The sequence below is a fragment of the Typopeltis vanoorti genome, chromosome 12 (genome assembly GCF_054136105.1).
Source record: "Typopeltis vanoorti isolate ZY-2024b chromosome 12, IOZ_Tvanoo_1.0, whole genome shotgun sequence".
Taxonomy (NCBI): Eukaryota; Metazoa; Arthropoda; class Arachnida; order Uropygi; family Thelyphonidae; genus Typopeltis; species Typopeltis vanoorti.
The window spans coordinates 109932343-109955225 of record NC_143560.1 but is presented as its reverse complement, the minus strand read 5'-3'; the positions used below and the strand labels follow the sequence as shown (position 1 = coordinate 109955225).

Below are 22883 nucleotides of genomic sequence, written 5' to 3'. Positions count from 1 at the left end.
TGATTACGGAAAATAACTGGCGATTATTTTAAGTGAAAAACAAATTAAATTTCGCGAAACGACCAAAACAGTTCTTTAGAACTGAAAAATGTTTCTATATATTTGAGATGATTGCATTGACCATGCATATAAAATACGAAATCAGGTATCTCGTTCTGGGAGTAGTAATGCTTCGGATTTCTGCTATTTTAGCATCTGGCGCTATGACACCAAACAGCTTATTAACTTTAGTCATATATACCAAAGATTTCGACATTGACGAACTTTCTTAATGCATTTCATGGCTAAGTTTTGCCGAAAATTCTCATTCGTAAAGTATGGTTATAGCACTGTAGATACCAAGTTTTGGCCATGTAATTTAAGCAACTGATTTAAATTATGTGATTTTGAGAAAGATAGAATACTATTTTACAAAGAAGAAAACAAAAGCGAAATGCTTTTTAATATGAGAATTATTATGTGAGAAATTATCTTTTGAACACCATATACTGGACCTTCAGCGTTGTCATGAAACCCTATCACAAATTTATTTAGATATACAACATGTTAAGTGTACTTCACTTCCATGCAAATTTTATTTCTCCATACTAACTGTACATAATCCTGGGGAGGGAGTAGACGAATTTATATTTGTAACAAATAGATGGAGGACTCTGTCCACTAAAATAAAACATTTTTTTTTATTTTTTTTATTTTCTTAACTAGCCGTGTCTTTTATAATCTTTTATAAGGTTAATAACTGCGTGGCCTTCTCCAATTATTCGACTTGATGTCATGTGATGGCTCTATAAAGAAAGTCGCGTTGCCGGCTAACACTGAATATCCGACATAGCATAGCGTAGAATAGTTTTTCGCTACGGATGTGGCAGGGTATTTCCTTCCTCATACTCGATCTAGACAACCGCACACACAAATAACAGACAATACATTGGCCTTACTGCCTTATTTTCTTCGGCAGCAATTCCAAACAACTGTATGCTGCGAAGCCTTAAATAAATCGTGGCCGTCCTCATGCTCGTAGTACTCTTAGTTTCCACGTATACGTGAAGACAAAGGGGAAACTGCCTTCCCCTTGTTTCACGACACATTCGACATTGTATTCACGAAAAGTGAATGTGGAGTATCGATCATTCATCCTGCTTAATATTAACGTACTCCAAGGGTTAACTAACTGTTTTTATAAATTATCAGTTCTTAGAGTACAGTTATTTAACAAGTTAACGCATTACCCTTTCTCAGTATGACAGCTTATAGGAGTTAAGATATAGTTTACTACTTGTCATAACGAAATCTAGACGATGTTGTCAACTTGGAAAGTTGCAGAAGATTTTGAATTGGGTCCAGATTCTCACGTGTTTTTTTCTTCCTTCCTGCTATCTCTCCTCCACATACTCATAGTTCTTTTGTTTATATACTATAATATTACTCAGCGCCATCTTGGTACTGTATTTCATTCATTTCTTTTCCTTCCTAATTTTCTTGTACATTGCCATTGTGCCGGTAAGTATTCTTGTCTTAATTACCATAATTAAGACAAGAATACTTGACGTAAAATGCTGATATACATTTACCATACTCACTTTCTAGAGTTGCACTGCCACTATTGCTCGCTCATCTTTTAAAGGATTCGGTTAATTGAGCGATGCCAGTTGATATTTGAGGTTGTCCCTCTAGCCCGAGTTGGCATGAGATAAAGTTGGGCATTACGAATTGGAACTAAACACTATGTTCCTGTCTTTGTTTGCAGAAGGAGCCCTGGAAGTCGTTACCATGTTATATCAATTACACTTCAACTTGATCCATAGGGATTGTATATTGTCCACATATTGTATAACACTTTTTCCGAATTTTTAGATTTCCTCCCCTTATTCGCAAATTATAATTTCCATGAAACGTTACATATAAAATCATTAACCTTTCCTACGAATACGTGTGTCACAAAATTTGAATGTTATTTTTAATGTCCTGGTTCTCTAAATGTGCTTTATTTAATAATAAAAGTATTAGTTAAAGTATAATTTTATAATCATTAATACATCTGAAAATATTACTAATTTAGGATAATTCGTTTTAATCTTTGTTATACACAAATGTTCTCTCCATGGGATATTTAAATAGTTGTCCAGTGAATATACAATATACAGGAAACATCAGTTTTATTATGCTCTGAGTTCATCAGAGCCAGAAATACATCAGAGTAACACCATTCTTTGAGCCACAAGTTTTAAAAAGATTAACTTTTATTTTGATGTTTTAGTTTCTTAATATGAAATCGTCAATCATTCATTTAAATTATGAAAAAACAAACAAACGAAATTCTAATAATAATTCATAACCCTTTATTTAATATGTGTAACTTATAGATCTGCTTTAAATATTTAAATTGTGTTTGTATTGTATTTAAAGTTACATTAAATTGTCCTGTAAAAGTAACATCAGGGGCGTTTCATTTACAAGTTCATTCTGCTGATCCCAGTCTACACTGTTTTCCTCGTGACAATTTCCACCATTTCCTTACCTCTTTTATTGCAGTGATACGTGCGATTGTATTTTATTTATTATTTTTACGGCTATTTTGCCTGCTTATGCAATGTGGGATTCTCCCACAGTGCCTAACTCCCCCCCCCCCTCCCTTTCAACACCATAACAGTAGAAGTATGCACGCCGCAGAAAGAAGATAGGCAACAACATCCAAGAAAAAGTATGTGCGAATTTTCTTCTATTATGCTACATATATTTGTCTCTAAAATACATCTGCAATGTCCTAAGAATTCTTGAGTAAAAAAGCCAATGACATTAAAAAACAGGGGCACTCCTGAACAAAAGCAGACAAAATACCCATAAAAATAATAGTTTTTAAGAGGAGTAACATGAGAGTTTCCCCAGAAAAAATACTTGTATTTTATTTATTTATTTATTTAGCAAAATACATAAGTGCTTTCCAGTAGTACAAAAGATCCTAACAACGCAGATTTGACAATTCACTATAAATTAAACTCCAGTCAGCGCTGTTTCGAGTTTAATTCTTGACAATTCTCATCTAATACTGCATAATTATTATTAATACATTTATTTATTTCTGTTAGTTGAGAAGCTGAATTGTCTATTCATGGAGTAGACTGATAATTGCTCACTTGCAAATTTATGTGTTTGTATTTTCTTAAAGAAACAAATGTTATTTTATACTTAGAAAAAGGAAAACATTTTTGTGTGCATAACATTGCTTTGCTTTGATGTCGTATTTTCTTCTTTAACAAGTTTCGGAGGAGGTTGCAGTGCACTAAGTCAATTTAAGCAATTAACTCCGAGTTGCTTGAAGTACTGGAGCAAAGATCTATTTCGACCACGAACATCATTTATTGTTTCGGATTATTCCCATTTATATGTTCAAATAACCGCCATAATTTCAAGTAAAGCAGTTGAACCAAATGCATTTGAACTCCCCAAACTTAATTTAACCGCGCCCACCTTCCAATCCCTCTTTTAATACCACTACAGTCTTCATCAAGAAGATTGCCTTCTTTGAATAACAGTGGTTTGTGTTAACTATTAACACACAACAGTCGTAGCAGCCTTCAGAAAGCAGTTAGCCAGTTTTATATAGAGATAGCAGAGTTTTATTTCTCAAGAATAGAAACACAAACCAGCCAGAAAAACACATTAACAGACCAGACAATAAACTGAGCTCATAGCCCTAGTTGCTTCGGTCGTAATTCAGAACAGCAGCAAAAAAGCATTCATTTCCTCATTAGGCGAGGCACCGTCAGCTTCGCCAGTTGCCCACCGTTATTCTGTTAATCTTAAATCTTTAGGTATGGAATATTGCTCCTTTGGCGGTAAGGACGGTGGTGTCTCGGAAAACTCCGAATTCTGATCTAACAAAGAATATTCAGAATATAAACTGAATAATTGTCCTTCTCTAAATCTCCGCTTTGTAAATTCCACTGGTAGTGTTAATTCGTTATATACTACATATACAGTATAGATATTTAAACTAATAATAACCGCTAATATTTTAAGGTCTCTATGGTGGAATAATTATTTTAAAATTGTGATTTCATCGAAACTGAAAGGAGAAGAGAATTTATACTGAAGGGTACAAAAACTGAGAAATCAAGAATACATTCTCCGAGGTGAAAGGGGGGGGGGGAAGAAATACAGAACGAGTAGTCCGAACAATCGAAGGTAAACGTTTTCTAATATTATTCAATTTTAAATAAAATCGATGGCAAATGTCACAACTTTTATTAGAACAGATTATAATTAAATAAAACATTTTATATTATTGAATCTTAAATTTTCTGATTTTCTAAGCAATAACCATTACTTAGAAAATTTTTCTAAAAAAATGTTTTAACCTTTTTTTCCAAAAAAAAAAAAAATGAATACATAATCTTATTGATATATTTTTTAAATAAATGCTAGCTAAGATTTTATGAAAGTTTCAATTTAATTACAGTACTTTAAATTCATATAATAAAACACGATTTAACATACGCATATGTTTGAACATTCCACTTAGTCGAACGTAATCTGCAATGCTAAAAATAAGGTACTCCTTGTTTAAGTAAACTGACAAGCACCTACTTAATCTTTCAGCATTTGCTCTTCTCTTTTTAAGGATAACATTTTCTTCTTTAAATATTTTTAACTTTCCTTTAACTTACAATACGATACCTAAAGTCGATTTTTAAACAAGAATTGAAAAGCGAAATAATTACCTGAGACTCGTTCACTTTCAACCCAGTTTCAGATATTACTGAGTAACATAGACAAATTTTTTCCACTTGCAAATCTCACTTCAAAGTTGATACAAAGGGAACTTGAAACTCATTCGGTGCATATTAATTTGAGTTAACTCTTAGGCTCATCCTTTGTTATGGTTTGCACATTAGTAAATGGGCAGTTGCGACCTGTTGATAGTTTTTATTATACACATCTTAAGATTGTGATACAGTATTATTGTGGGTATTGGAATGGTTCTTTAAGTTATTATTTTTGGTAAATCCCTTATTACACAGGACAGACGTAAGCCCGTTCTGCAGTATGTATATTGGAGTGATTCTTTAGAGCACTTTTCCTGGTAAATCCCTTATTACACACATGACAGACGTAAGGCCGTTCTCCAGTATGTATGTTAGAGTGCTCGTTTAGATGACTTTTCCTGGTAAATCCCTTATTACACACATGACAGACGTAAGGCCGTTTTCCAGTATGTATATTGGAGTGATTCTTTAGAGCACTTTTCTGGGCAAATCCCTTATTACACACATGACAGACGTAAGGCCGTTCTCCAGTATGTATGTTAGAGTGCTCGTTTAGATGACTTTTCTGGACAAATCCCTTATTACACACATGACAGACGTAAGGCCGTTCTCCAGTATGTATTTTAATGTGCTCGTTTAGATTACTTTTCTGGGCAAATCCCTTATTACACACATGACAGACGTAAGGCCGTTCTCCAGTATGTATGTTAGAGTGCTCGTTTAGATGACTTTTCCTGGTAAATCCCTTATTACACACATGACAGACGTAAGGCCGTTCTCCAGTATGTATGTTAGAGTGCTCGTTTAGATGACTTTTCCTGGTAAATCCCTTATTACACACATGACAGACGTAAGGCCGTTTTCCAGTATGTATATTGGAGTGATTCTTTAGAGCACTTTTCTGGGCAAATCCCTTATTACACACATGACAGACGTGAGGCCGTTCTCCAGTATGTATATTGGAGTGCTTCTTTAGATCACTTTTTCTGGTAAATCCCTTATTACACACATGACAGACGTAAAGCCGTTCTCCAGTATGTATATTGGAGTGATTCTTTAGATCACTTTTCTGGGCAAATCCATTATTACACACATGACAAACGTAAGTCCATTTTCCAGTATGTATGTTAGAGTGCTTCTTTAGAGCACTTTTCTCTGCAAATCCCTTATTACACACATGACAGACGCAAGGCCGTTCTCCAGTATGGATGTTGGTGCAAGCTTTGAAATGAGATCTCTCAGTAATCTTATGTATATGAGAACTGTCCTGTGTAGTTTTTCTAGGCAACAGATTAGAAACAATTTTCGTATTAGTTTTTTTCTGTGTTCGGTATACACATTGCTCATTGAAATCGATTTTATGTGTGTACCTACTGTGGCGTTCACCAGATAGATAAATCTTACTTTTTTTTTGTTGCTTAGTGTCTGTGTGAGGGAATGATTTCCTTATTCTCACATAATTTGAATTGAACTTGGTGTAATGCTGATCAAACATGTTATAGAACCACTTTTTACAGAAGCCCAACCTAAGACTATGTGGTGTAATAGTAACACATTTCAAATTATAAGTACCCTGTATTTTTTCAGGAAGACAGATTTGTCGTATGCTACGTATTCTTATATCTTCTCTGTTCTTTAGACTGTCCATGGCATACGCAGATAGATCTCCGTAATCTTTAAAACTATTTGTCTTCTTTCGGCTCCTCATATTTTGACTAGTTAATTTGTAGCTTGCAACTGCTATCGTTCCAGGCAATTTACCATTCTCATCCACTGAAAATGAATTTTAAAAAAAAATTGACTTGAATTGCAAAATTCTGATTCTTAATTTATAAGATAAAATACAATTGTTATATGAAATAATTAAGAAATTCAGTTGATGTGAAACAATATAGCATTGTTTATTTTGAAACTGTGCGTCATCAAAAAATAGGTATAAACAGAATACTAGACAAAAATAAGGAGTTGAATGATCTCTTGCTGTATATAGCTGTGTATTTAGATTATAGCTGAACAGTTTTTCAGACAAAGACGTGAGCCATAAAAAAGTGATTTTTTTTTCGTACAGCTAGTTTTCAAATAACATCAATATAAAAGATTGCTAATGGATATGTAAATCACTTCTGTTTCAGATATACCGATAACTGAGTGTTTTGTAAAATTTTGCTCCGAGTTAAGCGCATTTTCTCAAGTAATGAAACGGAAAATTCAAAATTTTCTATTAGACCAGGAAACTTTTCACAATAATACAAGATGCAATCATGTGGTATTATTGTCTGTGACAGTGTGAGTTCTTTTGATAGTGTTTTTGATAGTATTCTGGAAAGGGAGGCCTTACTTACCAAAGACCGATTAACTTGGTAACTGGCTGAAAAGACTAGGATAAAAAAAGTTCCTCTAATGTCGACTATTCAAACTACCAGGAGAAAGATGACTTGAAAATTCTGTCTTTGGTTTTTCTGTCTTCTGGTTTCTTCTTCATTCCTTATTTATGGATGATTAGTTACTCTTCTGTGATAATTCTCGCTTAGAGCAATTAACTTTTATCTTCTTTTGTTTCTTTAATAAATTGTAATGGTAGTCTTTATAATTTTCTGCGATTTCTTTGATTCTTTATAGTTGTTTTAAAGTTATCTCACATACTGTACTCCAACCTTTGGTTGAGTTGTTTCACTTTGACATGTTTACAGAATTGGTGAAGCACGTTTTCGAAATTTCTTTAGCATTTTAAAGATACTTTCTTTTTTATTTTTATTTTATTTTCATTTATAATTTTTGCTTTTCTCTTCATTTCTCAACAGTAATTTGGGTTATCCAGTCCTTAATTAGATTTTATTATATATGCAGAATTTTACCTACCATTCGGAGTAGTGGATTTTCTTTTTCTAATATTTCATTCTACCGAGTTGATACTTATGAAAATATTGTGGCTGATTATACTTGATATTAAAAACGACTTGCAAATATAAGTTCATCATCGTTAATTTCCTGATATACACTTTCAAGAAGTGTTCAGGTTACTATGAGAGTACCACATGATCAAGTTTACATTATTAATGCAAATAACACTTTCCTATCAACACTGCCAAATTAGTCTGTTACTTGTCAGCACTCCAATATTGTCATATCTAACATTTTGTTCTTCTAAATCACTTCTGACTGAATCAATCCATCTAGACCTTGGTCTTCTCAGCGTATTTTTCCTGCCTTCTTGGCATCAAATACCTGTTTTGCTAACCTTCCTCACCCATTCTGTTTAAATGGCCATAACATCTTGAATTAGTTCTGCTCACACATTCTTGAATACGAACAATATTAAGTTCCTTTCTAATATCGTCATTTTTAGTATGATTCTGCCATTGATGCCATCTGTTCAGGCCCCTTATTTTTCTAAATACTCTCATATATGTAGTGTGTAATCTTTAAATCAAGTGCTTTATTTTATCTTTTATATTGCTAGTTTGGTGTTTTGGATAATTTCTCTCTTATGCCATATAAATTTATTCTTATGGCTCACCACCATACAACCTTTGCTTATTCCATTGTCTATTTTCAGATTTAACTTTCATCTTCACCAAAAACTGTGCCTATAGCTGTAATATTTTTCTTTTTCTATCTCCATTCCGAATGCAACTTAAGTTTTCTGTGTTCCTGCCTATTTTTATAGTTTTGATATTTTTATTGCTGATTTTTATGCCATATTTGTTACAGCTGTTATTCAATTTAGTTAGAGAATCATGTAGACTTGTACTGGATGTGTTTGGGAATACATTATCTGCATGAAGCAAAGAGCTAAGTTTGATATCTCCATTTCTAAGATGTTCTTGGCCATTATGCGATCCATATAGATGATCAATACAAGTGGAGATAATGTGCGTCCTTGTCTTTCACCCCTGATTTTACATCAAACCCATCTTCCTACCTTTCCTTCAATTCTAACTGCTGATTTACAACTTAAATATAGACTTTGTATTGCTCTGAATAATATTCCTCTAATGTTCCATATAGCTCTAGTGTTTTTGAAAAGCTGGTCTATGGGAACCTTGTCGTATTGTAATCTTTGTCACTATTTCTTGTTAATTATAAATTATTTATAAAGCCTGCTTGGTTACTGCACCTTTGAAATACCGTTATTCTAATTAGCAGTGCGCGCTTTCTCTCTCGTAACCTTTCTTGCTTCTAGTATTGCGTAATATGTTTATCTACCTTTTTGCACTACGAGTCTCATGCCTATGGATACTAGAAAATTTATTTTTATTGAGACTGTGCCACTAATATCATTTAATTGGCATAAAACTTAGTAATACGGCCGGTTGATTTCTCTCTCTCTCTTTCTCTTTCTCTAACACAAATTCCTTCAGTAAAACTTTACACAAACACTCGTGGTTTATTTGCATTTAATCTCACTTGGTTTCCCGCTCACAAGTCCGAAATTTTTTTTAGGAACAGTGCATTGTAAAATAAACAATCAGGCGGTTTTTTTTTTTTTTTTTTTTTTTTTTGCGGCACTCTATTGACATATAATTAAAACACATTTATTTACATTTAAAATACAGTACATTAAATAAGCAATAGGGAGGTTACTCTTCTCTACCTATCCTTTTGGTATAAAGAAACAAACTTTCTCTTTTCAATATTAAATGACTAAACAATATAATTACTCTGTTACTTCTCTGCTTAAGAAAATCAAATTGCCGAGACTAATTTACTCATAAAGAGATTAACTAGCTATGGCAAGTTATCTTACAATTTGCATTCCAGTAAATTGTAAGATAATTCAGAGGACCCTTATAGATATTTCTTATTACTATTTCTTATCAGCCCATCTATGACATATCTCCTAGATTACAAAAAGAATGTACATTAAAGGTTGGACACACTTATGGAGGCACTTTGTCACGACACCTTCCAAAGGTCCTGCATCAAAATCTCTATGATTCTTTTTTCGTCTTAGGCCTTGCTTCAGGGAGCGCTTCGTCGGAGTATTAGCGGTTCTTGGACTACAATTCGCCCGGTACTCAAAAGCTCAGGCAAGAAGTTTCAGCATACAGGCTTGAAGATCGTTCCGCAGCTTTTGGCTTGGTTGACTTCCCGCATCAAATAGGACATCCGACCGGCACTTGGCATCTGGTTCTCTAGGTCAGTATGCTTCTGGTTCTCCGCCGACTGCCTCTGGCTCTCTTTGGTAACAGCGCTTTGCCTCTCCTGCTGTCGACTACTGGACCTCGCTTCTTGTTCTGTCAGCAACTGGACCTTGCCTCCTCTCGACTGCCTCTGGTTCTCTGCTGAAAACTGCCCTGTTCTCTGCCGGAGACTGCCTACTGATGTTCGGCTCAGTCCTCTTTTATTTTCGCTTTCTCGGCACCTTGCACCAAAGGTTGTAAACCCCGAAGAAATCGGCAGTTCTTGATCCTTTTGTTAAAGCCGGCCCGTTCTTTTTTCTCCTCCATGCGCTCTTTTTTCCTTGTCATGTCGGGCAGCGGAAATTTCTCTAAAACTAACGGACCTCTGATATTTTCCTTGTCTTGTCGGGCAGCGGAAACTTTTCTAAAACTAGCGGATCTCTTTGATATTTTCCTTTGAAGGTGTTCATGCGCAGAGCTTACAAACAACTTTCTTACATACTTAATCGTAAACAACTTTCTTGTGCTCTTATACATAGTTATTATACATTATACAAAGTTCCGATTGCAAAGCATTGCCTTTGTTTTTGTCATTCTAGAAACTTTAGTTAAAACGGTAACTACAATCAGTTCCCATAGGGTTATTTACATTACTAAAATACATAGACAAACAAGGCTATTTTTGTAATAGTTCTCATGAGACTTGACCTTAATAAAAATCGATGTAAAGCGCTTTGGTAATTTTAAGCTACATCGAGTTTTACAGTATGCTTTTTCCAGATCAATAAAACATAACTACAGATCTTCGTCATATTCTCATGATTTCTCACCTATTTGTCTTAAAGTAAAAATCAAATTCTAACAACCTCCATATGGCATGAATATAGTTTCTATCCCAGTTTCCCTTCCACAATGTTGTTTTTCAGCCTTTTTTCAAGTATGCTTACATATATCTTACCTGGAACACTAAGTAGAGAAATTCATTCCTTTGTAAAGTTTACATTAATGAGGAAACAAGCAGTGACAGAACAGTAATAGAATTTTTCCAACGGGAGTACATATCAACACTTGAGGTAGAAAAAGCCGTCATAAACTTAACGTGGAAAGGTAGCCGGAGTAGATGACTTCGATCAAAAATGCTGAAATATGGAGGTATAATAGTTTTGCTGTGGACACACTGCATAATTCAGAGGACCTGTCAGAAGGTCAAATTCTAGATAATCGGAGTACAGCTGTAATAATTCCCACCTATCATAAGACAGGAAATAAAGCCGAATGTGAGAATTACAGAGGAATTTCCCTACTGCGTTCCTGGTAAGATTTATGTAAGTATACTTGGAAAGAGACGAAGAAAAATTGTGGAACAGAAATTTAGAGAACAGTAAGCTGGGTTCAGGCTAAATAGAGGTTGTCAAGATCATATTTTCTCTTTACAGCAAATAATTGAGAAATCGTAGGAATATAACAAGGATCTGTATTTCAGTTCAATAAACCAGGAAAGGGCATACAACAAGGTGCCCAGAGAAAAGCTTTTCAATACACTACAAATATATGGAGTGAATGGAACACCGGTCTCTTAATTGATTCCGCTAATTCAAAAGAACAATAACAACAATATCAGCAGAAGATCGAAAAAGAACTGAAGCGTTTGCAATGTGCATGGTGGAGATTCTTACTGGAAGTAAATTGGAGAAAACAATTGAAGAAATCTTGCATGATAAGAGAGCCGAGTATTGAAGAAGAAAACAGTATAAGGAGGAAGATGAAGTTCAGTGAAAACGTACAGCGATATAACAAATGGATTACTATATCTAATATGCAAGCATATTAGAAGGCAAAGTTGCACCGGAAAGAAAATTTCCCAGATATACGTTATTCGTGAACTATATTTGATTAGTTGGAAGAAAATAAAAGAAGCTTATCATAGCGATTGGAATTATCGTTTATTTGGTAATTATAACTGGATTGTGCTAGTTTCTTAAGATTACTTTGGAGAAGTCTGTTTTATTAGTGCGAATAGAACAAACGATTCGGAAGAAGAGTGGGCAGTTCAGAAACAGGTTGACCATATATGTATGTATCTGCAAGTTTAAATGAACCGAGCTAATCGAAGAAAATTTATTCCATTTATAAAAGTGTTCCCTAAAATATGCAGAAATGTAATCTTCGTAAAATATATGCTATTCAAGTGTGAGTACATCGCGTTTGCAGTATAGAAAAGAAAGCAGCGTATCTCACTTGAAAAAATATTTCCAGCAAAAAAGAAACTAGAGGATTTCACCAACAAATCAAAATCTTGACATACTGTAAAGATTGGTTTCTGAGAGAGTGAGAAAGAAACCAAACAAAAGCATCCTTACATTCGTGGGAAAAGTGCACCACTACTATGAATCCTCAATGTCACAATTATGATTTACAAATGCCAATTAAATTCAAATTCAGAATTCAGTTCATTCTTACCATATGGCTTCTTTTTTCTTTCATTCTTGCCATTTTCTTCAGTAATTCCTAATTCATAAGCATATGAATCTCCATACCAGACTAATAGTTCCATTCCTGGTAAAATTGGTTTGTATGTACGGTAATAGATATTCCCAAAGTATTGAAAAGCTAAAAGGTTTTGTTCTTCTTCATTGTGTGCACAGTTCACGTACCTCAACCAATTTGACACCGAGGGATCCTGGGCATCTATGTAATAAAGTGGTTTTCCACCTTTTGAAATCTAATAGAAAATTAAATAATTTATTTGTCTAAATAAATATTATAAATATTTATTTTTAAAAATATTATATAAATATTTATTTGTCCAAACTATAAGCAATCTCACAATATAATTTAATTTATAAATCATATTATATGACTTTTTTGTCAGTGGTAAGAATATGAACAAAAGTTTTATAGTGATCTCTTAAACTTGTACAACTGCTCTGCGTACATCTGAAAAATGTTGAAACACACAGACCGTAATGCTCAATTGCATAGCGATTTTTACGAAGTAAAATATGCAATTATCGGGCCTTAATGGATCATGGACGGAGAGTTGCCACGCTACCAGAGATGCACGTATTGTCTGTATCTCCCACATGCACACATAGTGATTTGTTTATATAACGAGATGTTAATAAATTTACAGTGTAAATAAATAAGCACAAGAAAAGGCAAATACTTCACTGTAACTACAGTACAAATAAACCCATTCGCAATTGTGACATTTCATTTGGCTAATTCTCACTGACCAAATCGTATAACAATGACTTTTTTCTAAGCGTAAAATCTTTATCCTTAGAAAAACATTCGTTTTTTTTTTTTTTTACATGTCAGAGTCAAAAATAAAATGTTTAAAATATATTTTAAGTTATGTGTTCAGTGTTGTGTTCTTAATTCAAACGCAACTAACCTGTAGGCTATACGCAATTACTTCACAAGAAATGTCAGGTTGCAACAAAAACCTTGTTACAACATGCACTTACGTAATACACTGTGCCGTATTACGTTGTATGTACGGTATTTATGTACTGTATGTGTGGGAAGTGGGAAACATCTTCAAGAACAGACTGAGAATTTTCTGAAAAAAAGTTTGTAATTTTTACTTTTTATGTAATTAAATGTTACGGTCGTATCGTTGCTTTTTTTTTTTTTTAACAGTGATCCACTTGCAATCACGAGAAACCATTCAAATTCTTCTTTCCAGCAAACATATTAGACAATTTTTTTTTATTATTATAATATATACGAGTAATACTTCTGTTACTGTACTCCTTCCATCGTATTTTCTCCTGGATATGCTAAGCTCAGTAGCCTCTGACGGGAAGGTAACTTGGCTTCATATAAAGCTAATTAATAATAATGAGGCAGCACTTAATCCCATCTAAATAGGTTGTTTTCAACAACTCGGATAAATGTTCCTTTTCCTAGTTAGGATTCGAACCCAGATCTTTCTAGTCAAAGAGTCTCATCGGTACCGAATATGCTGCGGAAGTACCCATAGAACCACAACCTTGGTATGCTTCAGCGAATATACTTTTTTAAAGAAAATATTTTTATTTATGTTGGTGTTCTGACATGTTTAGGGTGTCCGTAGTATAGACGAGCCTTTTGGTTGGAAAGACCGGAGTTCGAATCCCGTCTGTGACGTGAGGAACCTTTATTAGGTGTTTTTCATCAATGGTGAGTTAGTCGGTCTCATACAATGGTGGAAGATTTTCGTCCTTCAAAAACTCCCAAACTGGCCATCTGAAAGCACATATCTACATAAGATGCTAACTGCGAGATGGAGGAGATTAGTCTCACCAACGTATCTTTCTACTGCACACATTATGGATCTCAGGTGGAGATCCATAATAATCAACCTCCTGGATGAAGATGACACTTGACCGGACGAAACTGACATGTTTATTTAATATATAAAAGTGACTTCCTTTTAAATGAATTCGCATGTTCATGTAAGCCAGTGTCTGTCAATCTTTTTTGGATTGTGCGCGTCAAAGCTTTTGATGATCCACTCCCCCCCCTCTAGCATAACAGTCAACCAAGTTCTGAAAAAGTATAATATGAATAGGTACTTCAAATAAAAAAAGGAACATAGGTAAAACTGCTTTTAATTTGACTTTGAATATAATGAATGAATATAAATAAATAAATAAGGGCTCACTCTAGTGAGTACGGACATGGCGAATCCGAGGCACCTGAAGCTAGACCACGCCTTACTTCATGTAATATACACCTGTTATATTACCTGCAGACTGGTCCCTACTCTTCTTTCCCTCTGTATTTCTTTTCACCTTGCTCCTTCCCCCAAATGCTATTAGAGTATTCGAGGCCTAGGGGTGATTCTGTTCTATTTACCTATTTTTTTTTTTTTTTTTTATCTCATGCACCTGCCCACCCCGGTTTAAAATGGTAAAGACAAATCAGAACTCTATACAGCATCGGTCGTCGCGTGGGTTACCAAGGACCGCACTGGATGTTAGGCTTCCTGGACAGCCAGTGACAAATGGGCTACAGGAGCAAGATCCACGGAACTCGAAAGTATTTACTAGGAAAAAGTTGAGCATGGCTGAAAATAGACAAGTCATGTAGTGCTTCTACAGTTCAAACCTATCAGTTAGGGGATTTCAGAAACGAATGTTCCAACTTTGGCTTGAACGACACCCAAATTCTGAAATTTCATTCGAAAGACTGATGTAGCAACGCAGCTTCATTATCAAACGCAAGGTATTTACTGAACTTGAGCTGGGAGCACTGAAACCTCAAGCTGTAAAAGGAGACCGTACTGACCCTGAAGTGACCAAGAATATGAATGGAGCAGAACCAGATTCCAGCGTGCAGAATGCTGAACATTTTGAAAATATACAAATAGTTGAAAGGAAGCTATCAGATAAGGAACAAGAACTCGCAAGAAAAATTATCGAGCAAATGAACAGTAACCAGGAACGAGTTAGGCTTCCAGTATTGAGACAAGTACCTCAACAAAAACTGAAGGAAACTTATTGGCCTCTTGTAGGAGGCCAATAAGCTGCAAGAGATATTCCTACTGGAACTATTGGGCAAACGAATCAACTTATGTACTCAATAGCCTACGTCGTAACATCTGAATTAGGATATAAGATTAGTGAACCCAAAAGCAGTAAGGCTCAGGAACCAAAATGGAAGCATCGACTGGAGAATGAAATTCTTAAACTCAGAGCAGACGTGAGCAATTTGAAAAACCTTAAGGAAAAGAAGCTGAAAAACACAAAAATCCGAAATAACCTCATAAAGAGATATAATACTGAAACACGACCTATTGATGAAGTATTAGAGGAAGTGAAGCAAAAAATAGTTGCAGCTAAAATAAGAAGACAGTGCACGCATTGAACAGTACAAGCAAAATTCGATGTTTCGCGCAAATCAGCACCAGTTTTACAAGAAAATTGATTGCTGCAGGAATGATAACCTTAAAGAAAATATAAATACCAGAGACAAAGAAAGTACACCAAAGTTTTCGAAAAACCTATGGGACAACCCTAAGAGGCACAATAACAAGGCAAAGTGGATTGAACAAATTACGAACGAATCTCAAGAACGAAAAATGGACCAACTGAAATGGTTCAAAAGCAAGCTAAAAAAATAAAAAATTGGTCAACACCCGGGAAGGATGAATTACATGGCTACTGGTTGAAATATCTAACAGGCTTACACGAAAGACTTGCTAACCAATTTTATGATGTTTTAGAAGGAAAAAGCAAAGAAGAGTGGCTGACAGGGGAAAACGTTTTTGATCATAAAGGATAAAGAAAAAGGTCCAAACCCTGAAAACTTCCGACCAATAACCTGCCTGCCAACAACTTTTAAGCTACTCACAGGCATACTAGCTGATAAAATATACAGCTATCTTAAAGCAAATTCTCTTCTTCCAATTGAACAAAAAGGTAACAGCAAAAATTCAAGAGGCACAAAAGACCAATTGCTGATTGATAAAACGATTCTTAAAAATTGCAAACGTAGAAAAAACAACCTTCATATGGCTTGGATAGATTATAAAAAGCGTTTGATTCGGTGCCTCATAGTTGAATTTTAAAATGCACAGAACTATTTGGTATTAGCGAAAACGTGCAAAAAGTTTTGCAATCCAGCATGAAAAACTGGAAAACAACGTTGGTTCTAAATAGAGAAGAAATTGTAGAGATAAACATAAAAAGGGGCAACTTTCAAGGAGACTCATTATCTCCTCTATTGTTTATATTGTCATTGATCCCCTTAACTGGAATTTTAAATAAAACTGCTCATGGTTTATCAAACTTCATAAAAGAGTGCAAAGATATCTCACCTTTTATACATGGACGATCTGAAGTTGTATGCAAAATCAGAGAATGAACTCGGATCGTTGCTAACACTGTGCACATATTCAGTCAAGATATATCAATGGATTTTGGCTTAGACAAATGTGCAATTGCTGGAAATTGCAATAACAAGAGGAAAGTTTGAAGATATGAACGAAATCGAGTTGCTCAATGGCGAAATAATCAAGGCAATAAAATTCGAAGACAGCTGCAAATATTTGGGGATTTTAGAAGCATCACAAATTCTGCACAATAAGATCAAAGACAGAACTAGAGCAGAATACATAAGACGATTAAGAAAACTCCTGAAGTCAATGCTTAATGCTGGAAATTTGATAAAAGCAATTAATACCTGGGCCATACCTGTTCTGAGATATTCGGCAGGCATTGTTGAATGGACCCAGCTAGAGATGGAAGATCTAGACCGAAAAACTCGAAAATTAATGACAACGCACCATGCCTTCAATCCTCGCAGTGACATTGATAGGCTATATCTATCACGCAAAAATAGGAGGTAGAGGATTATTACAAGTGAAGCAAGTTATTGAAGAAGAAAAACGAAATTTAAATGATTATCTGCAGCAAACAACGGAAAAATTTCTAATTGAGGTAAGGAAAGAGGGTTTATTTAAACCCATGGAGACAAAATTGGAATACAAAACCAACCAAGTAAAAGTGAGAACTGAAAGATGGAAAAATAAGGCATTGCATGGAAAATACCTTCACAGCATAGAGGACAGCACTGACAGCAACTTGATCTGGCAATGGTTGAAAAATGGAGCGCTAAAGAAAGAAACAGAATCGGTAATTTTTGCGGCACAAGAACAGGCCATTAAAACCAACGTTATGAAGGCAAAAATACAAAAAATTCAAGAAAACAATAAATGTAGATTGTGCAAAGAAAAGGAAGAAACGGTAGACCACATAAGTGGATGCAGCAAAATCGCACAAATTGAGTACCGTAAAAGGCATGATAACGTAGCTAAGATAATCCACTGGCATTTATGTAAAAAAGTATGGGTTTGAAGTATCTAAAGACTAGAAGCATAAAGTTCACCAGAAAGTGGTTGAGAATGAAAAAACGAAAATACTCTGGGATTTCAAAATCCAGACTGACAAAAGCTTGGAATGTAATACACCCGATATCACAGTGGTTGAAAAAAGTGAAAATAAGGTTGTTAAGTTTATCGAAATATCAGTACCAGGAGATAGTCGGATTGACGACAAAGAAAAAAAAAATTACAAAATATCGCGATTTGAAAATCGAAGTTGAACGAATTTAGCAAAAGAAAACGAAAGTTGTTCCCATAATAATAGGTGCTTTAGGTGCCATCCCTAAAACATTGAAAAAACATCTAGAAGCACTCGAGTTAGATGGATTAAAAATTGGGCAGCTGCAAAAGGCCACTTTGTTCGGCACAGCTTTCATTTTCAGAAAGTATTTCTACAACTGATAGGCCCTTGGGTAGGGCTCGAATTAGTGGAATATAACCAGCCTTTTCTTTAGACTGAGGAAGCAAATCAAGCTTTGATGAATATTTTATATATATATATATATATATACTATATTCATCAAATATATAATCTTCAATGAATATAAATTTTATATTACACTTTGTATATTATAAACATAAATCGAACTCAATTCGGGAAAATAAATCCAAGTTAATGTGATCCTTGAGCTTGATATCTGCTGCAAAGAGTTTTTAGTTTTGGTACTACTTTACTCAATCTCATTCTCAAATCCCCACGGTTTGTGATATCCAGACGATTTCTTTTTTTCAGTAACAAATCATTTACAGCACTAAAGTAACATTCAACTAAATATGACGACGGGAAGGGCAACAGTAATTTTCTTGCAAAACTAGTTGAATTTGGGTATTTCGTTTCTGTCTCGTCACAAAGCCACGCCATTGTTCCTTTTATGCTGAATAAAGTTCTAATGGACTCATCATTTTGCATTTCTGAGAGTTATTCTTGATACTGCATGGCCACAACAGTTAGGTCCAATAGCATTCGTTGAGTTATCCAAGATGGAAAATAAGTTTCTTTTAAATCAGAAAATCTGTCATTTAAATCTCAGGCCATTTTGCTTAGGTGATCAACAATAACAAGTACAACAGCATCAGTTACCTCACACTTATTTAGCCAATAAAATTGGTCAAATTTTTTCGCTGAAACATTATTTTGACATAATTGCAGAAATGCAATGAAGCCCGATATCCTGGCCTTTGCATCAACAAGGGTCTTATTTGCTCCTTGCAGTTGCTTATTTAACATATTCAGTTTTTCAAAGATATCTGTCAAATAACTCACAAATGCATGACCATCAACTGTTTGTAAGAGTTGTATTTCAAGTTTGTCATTGAAAAACTCACTAAGAATATCAAATAGTTCCATGCATCTTCTCAAGCAACAGCCTTTGCGACAGCCACCTCACCTCGGTGTGAAGCAGTAGTCTTACATGGTCAGTAGTTTTATCCTCACAAAATTATTTGAAGAGACGCTCACATTTGGCATTAGATTTGATAGTGTTGATACATTTTATAACTGAATTCAATATCTCATTTAAAACAGGTGAAAGTTTTTTGGAAACTAAATTTTCTCTGTGAATAACACAATTCACAAATAACATTTCAGGATTGTCATCCTTCATTAATTTTAAACTGCCACGTTTCTTGCCCATCATAACAGGCACACCATCTGTAGCACAAGATGTAATATTTTTCATTGATATTTGAGCTTCATCTAAATAATTTTTGAGTTTATTGTATATATCAATGGCAGTAGTGGTGGTTTTCAATGCTTCACACAACAATATCTCTTCAATAAATTCATCATTGTCAATATATCTTACATAGGCCATCAATACAGCCCCTCACTATCTCTTAGTTGATTCATCCAACTGTATTACGAATTTCCTTGATCTCAACTTTTCAATCAGTTATGTGTTTCCACATCTTTAGCCATCTCATCTATTCTTCTGCTAACAGTGTCATTGCTCAGTGGCATTCCTTTGATAGCTTTGTCATCTTTCTTCAGAACTGTTTTGAGAAAAGTTGATATCTCTGGTTTAATTAAATCCTCCCCTATAGTATGATTTTTTTCCTGATTTAGCTATGAGCAGAGAAATTTCATAACTAGCTTCAAGAATACGATTTTGGAACAGAGAACAAGGAATCTATTGTTGGTCTTTTCTCAAACTTCTTCTTTAGAGACATAAATTGGTTCAATTCATAGTTCACATAAGCGCTATGTTTCGCCTTCAAATGTACTTTGAGAAGACCTTTTTTCATTGATTCGTTGGTCAAGCAATGCTCGCACAATAGACAGAGCGGTGACCGTTCATCCTGAGGGGCGGGTATGAAACCGAACTTCAGATACTCATCTGAATACTGACGAACTTTTTTCTTGCTTGCATTACTCATTTTATGCATGGGATTTGCAACTGAAGGAAAAAAAAAAAGTCTATAAAGTATACTATGCATACGTGGATTATATAAGGAAATTAATGGTGCATAACATGTATTTATATTACGCATTCTACAAAGACTTAAAATGCTTAAAGAAAAAGGCCTAAATACCATCAACCTTCTTTCATCCTCCAAACAGGTTATTTGTTATACCGATGGATCATCAGACACCAATATGATTAATGGAAGCGCTGGTGTTCTCTTTCTACTCCCGAAAGGTGAAAAACTTTCAATAAAAATTGGATCTGGGAGAATCGCTTCCAATTTTACCAGCGAACTCTACGCAATAAATAAAGCACTAGAAGCCTACTTAAATCTATCATCATCTCAACAATCTGAAGGAATTATAATTTACAGTGACTCAAGATCAGCTATGGAGGCAATCAAAAATGGCAATACCAAGCTCACACAAGACATCCATAAACTCTTAAATCAACTAAAGTGTTTAGGTAAAAGTTGCATTTTACAATGGATTCCTGCTCATGTAGGCATTGATCACAACGAAGCAGCTGATAAATTAACAAAAGAGGCCAGAGAACTCAACCAAGAAACTCATATGATAACTCTTGCTGATGCCAATGCACTAGCAAAAGCTAAACTAATTCCATTGAAATCAGTGATACAACATCAAATTCCCGAGATCAATGCTGACAGAAGGACCTCCACCACGATAGCAAGACTACGAACAGGACATTATAGAGGAATGAAGATCAATACAGATAATACGAGAACATATAGAAACTGCAACAACTGCCCCAATACTGAACTGACACCCACTCACATCTTTACCTGTCCAGCAATTACAGCAGCCTTGCAAGAAATAGATCCTAATCCTGAACAACAGCTCTATACAAACAAAATCACAGACATAGCCAAAGCAGTACAAGGAGCACACGGAAACATCTAAGACTCTTCAAAGGACAAGACGACAACAACAACATTCTACAAAGACATATAATAAATAAAATGTTAACATAATAAAAACGTAAAATTTTACAAGTCGACCGTCACAAGCTGAGAAAAAGAAACAACGAAATATGAGAGATTATGTTCATGTTTTCAGCTGTCAAACGAACCTAATACAATTGCGGCAGTTGTATTAGGTTCGTAGCAACTTTTGGGTAACCATAAAACTAACAACATGTAAAAATATTACATAAAAACGCCTGCTAGCATAAAAACATTGACAATACATAAAAAATTAAACAAACTTGCCTAGTTGTTTCTGAAACAAAAACTGCACACAATGATAAACTGGCACTGTTTACTTTTCAGAAGTTACGAGTGCTACGATATAACCTTAACACACTTACGCCGCCAATTATTTATGTTGACTGCTGTATAGTCCGACCACAAAAGCGAGAGCTATCGTTGATTCAATTATCCGACGTGTAATAATAAACACTCATCCCACAATACGGATTAATTGCCCTATTATCGGAATGGAATCTCTTTCTTTTGACATGCGCAGAAGTGTCTAAGGGTATCGTATCTGTGGGCGTACTATACTAGTGTTGCCAGCTTTTTTTTTTTTCTCGGAAAGTCAGGGTTGCAACATCGATAATTTATCACTGACAAAGTCGATTTCTTGACTATATCGATGATGAAGTGATGAATGCAACATCATTTTCTAATTGCCCCCCACGTTGAGAAAAACACTGATATAAGCATATTCATAAAACTTGAAATTATCTAAACACACTGACAGGGATTCGCATGGGATTTAACGACTTTGGATAGTGATTTCCCCTTAAAATCGTTTTGCGTTTGTGCGCACAATGCTTCTCGGATCACTAACTATATTCCGTGCATTATATCTTACGTATTGTTTGTTATTTGTAGAAGTTTAAGTAACTTTCAAATGTCACAAATAATAAGTCCTTCATTCATGCTTGGCGGAACAAGAAATAATACCTCTATTACGAATCCCGCCTAATTGAGTTATAAATTCACAGCACGAAACCTGTATATCCTTCTGTATAATGAAATTTATTCTAGTTCCTTTAACTGAAAGGCAGTTGGAATGTACTGTTTTCGTTGCAAGAATACGTTCCACTTACGCCATCAAGAAAGAAATAGTCGATAGTGGTAAAACTCACGCTAATGATTTCAGAGATTTCACATTCGAATCCACCTTACGCTAGACATATTCTCTCTAAAACTGAGGGAAGCGGACAACGAAATGGGAGTTATTTTAGTGCTCGTGAAGTCTCGTTTTATAAATACGAGAGGGCTCGTGTGTGTGTGTATATATAGACAGATACCATATCCATATCTAAATACTCAAGAACAGTATTGCGTAGTCAAATCATATTTTTATGTTAATCCCACTCATAAAAGATTATAAACGTAGAATACGTTAGTATTAATATAGAGTGGGCTAAGAGTTTGATAGTTCCGAAACCTTTCTCTAGAGAAGCAGAAATTAAGCCGAGTTATGGTTGTAAGATGGGTGCCAACAGCTATTTGGGTCAAACGAGATCCAACACGCTACTAGGTATGTGTTCATAATGTTTTGGCCCAGATAACCGTTTGCACACATCTTGGCATCGGTTCCACTAAACAGAAGGTTTTCTGAGGTATTCTGGATCAATTAAACAGAATAGCGTTCCAGAGGTCAGCAACTAATATAGGCACTGGCGTCGACCGGTGGATGCTGCATTCCACATGATCCTACAAAAGTTCGATGGGATTCAAATC

At 34.9% G+C, this 22883-nt stretch overlaps 1 protein-coding gene across 1 annotated transcript in view; it reads right to left on the bottom strand.

Moving 5' to 3' along the window:
* Window positions 1–5013: 5013 nt before the first annotated feature.
* Window positions 5014–22883, bottom strand: part of LOC150101134 (uncharacterized) — a 40617-nt gene continuing 22747 nt past the window's right edge. The window contains exons 4-5 of the mRNA XM_090402170.1: window positions 12350–12611; window positions 5014–6539 (exon numbers count right to left, since the gene is read on the bottom strand). Of these exons, the coding sequence (XP_090258296.1) occupies window positions 5014–6539; window positions 12350–12611 (1788 nt within the window). The remainder of the gene's footprint in view (window positions 6540–12349; window positions 12612–22883) is intronic.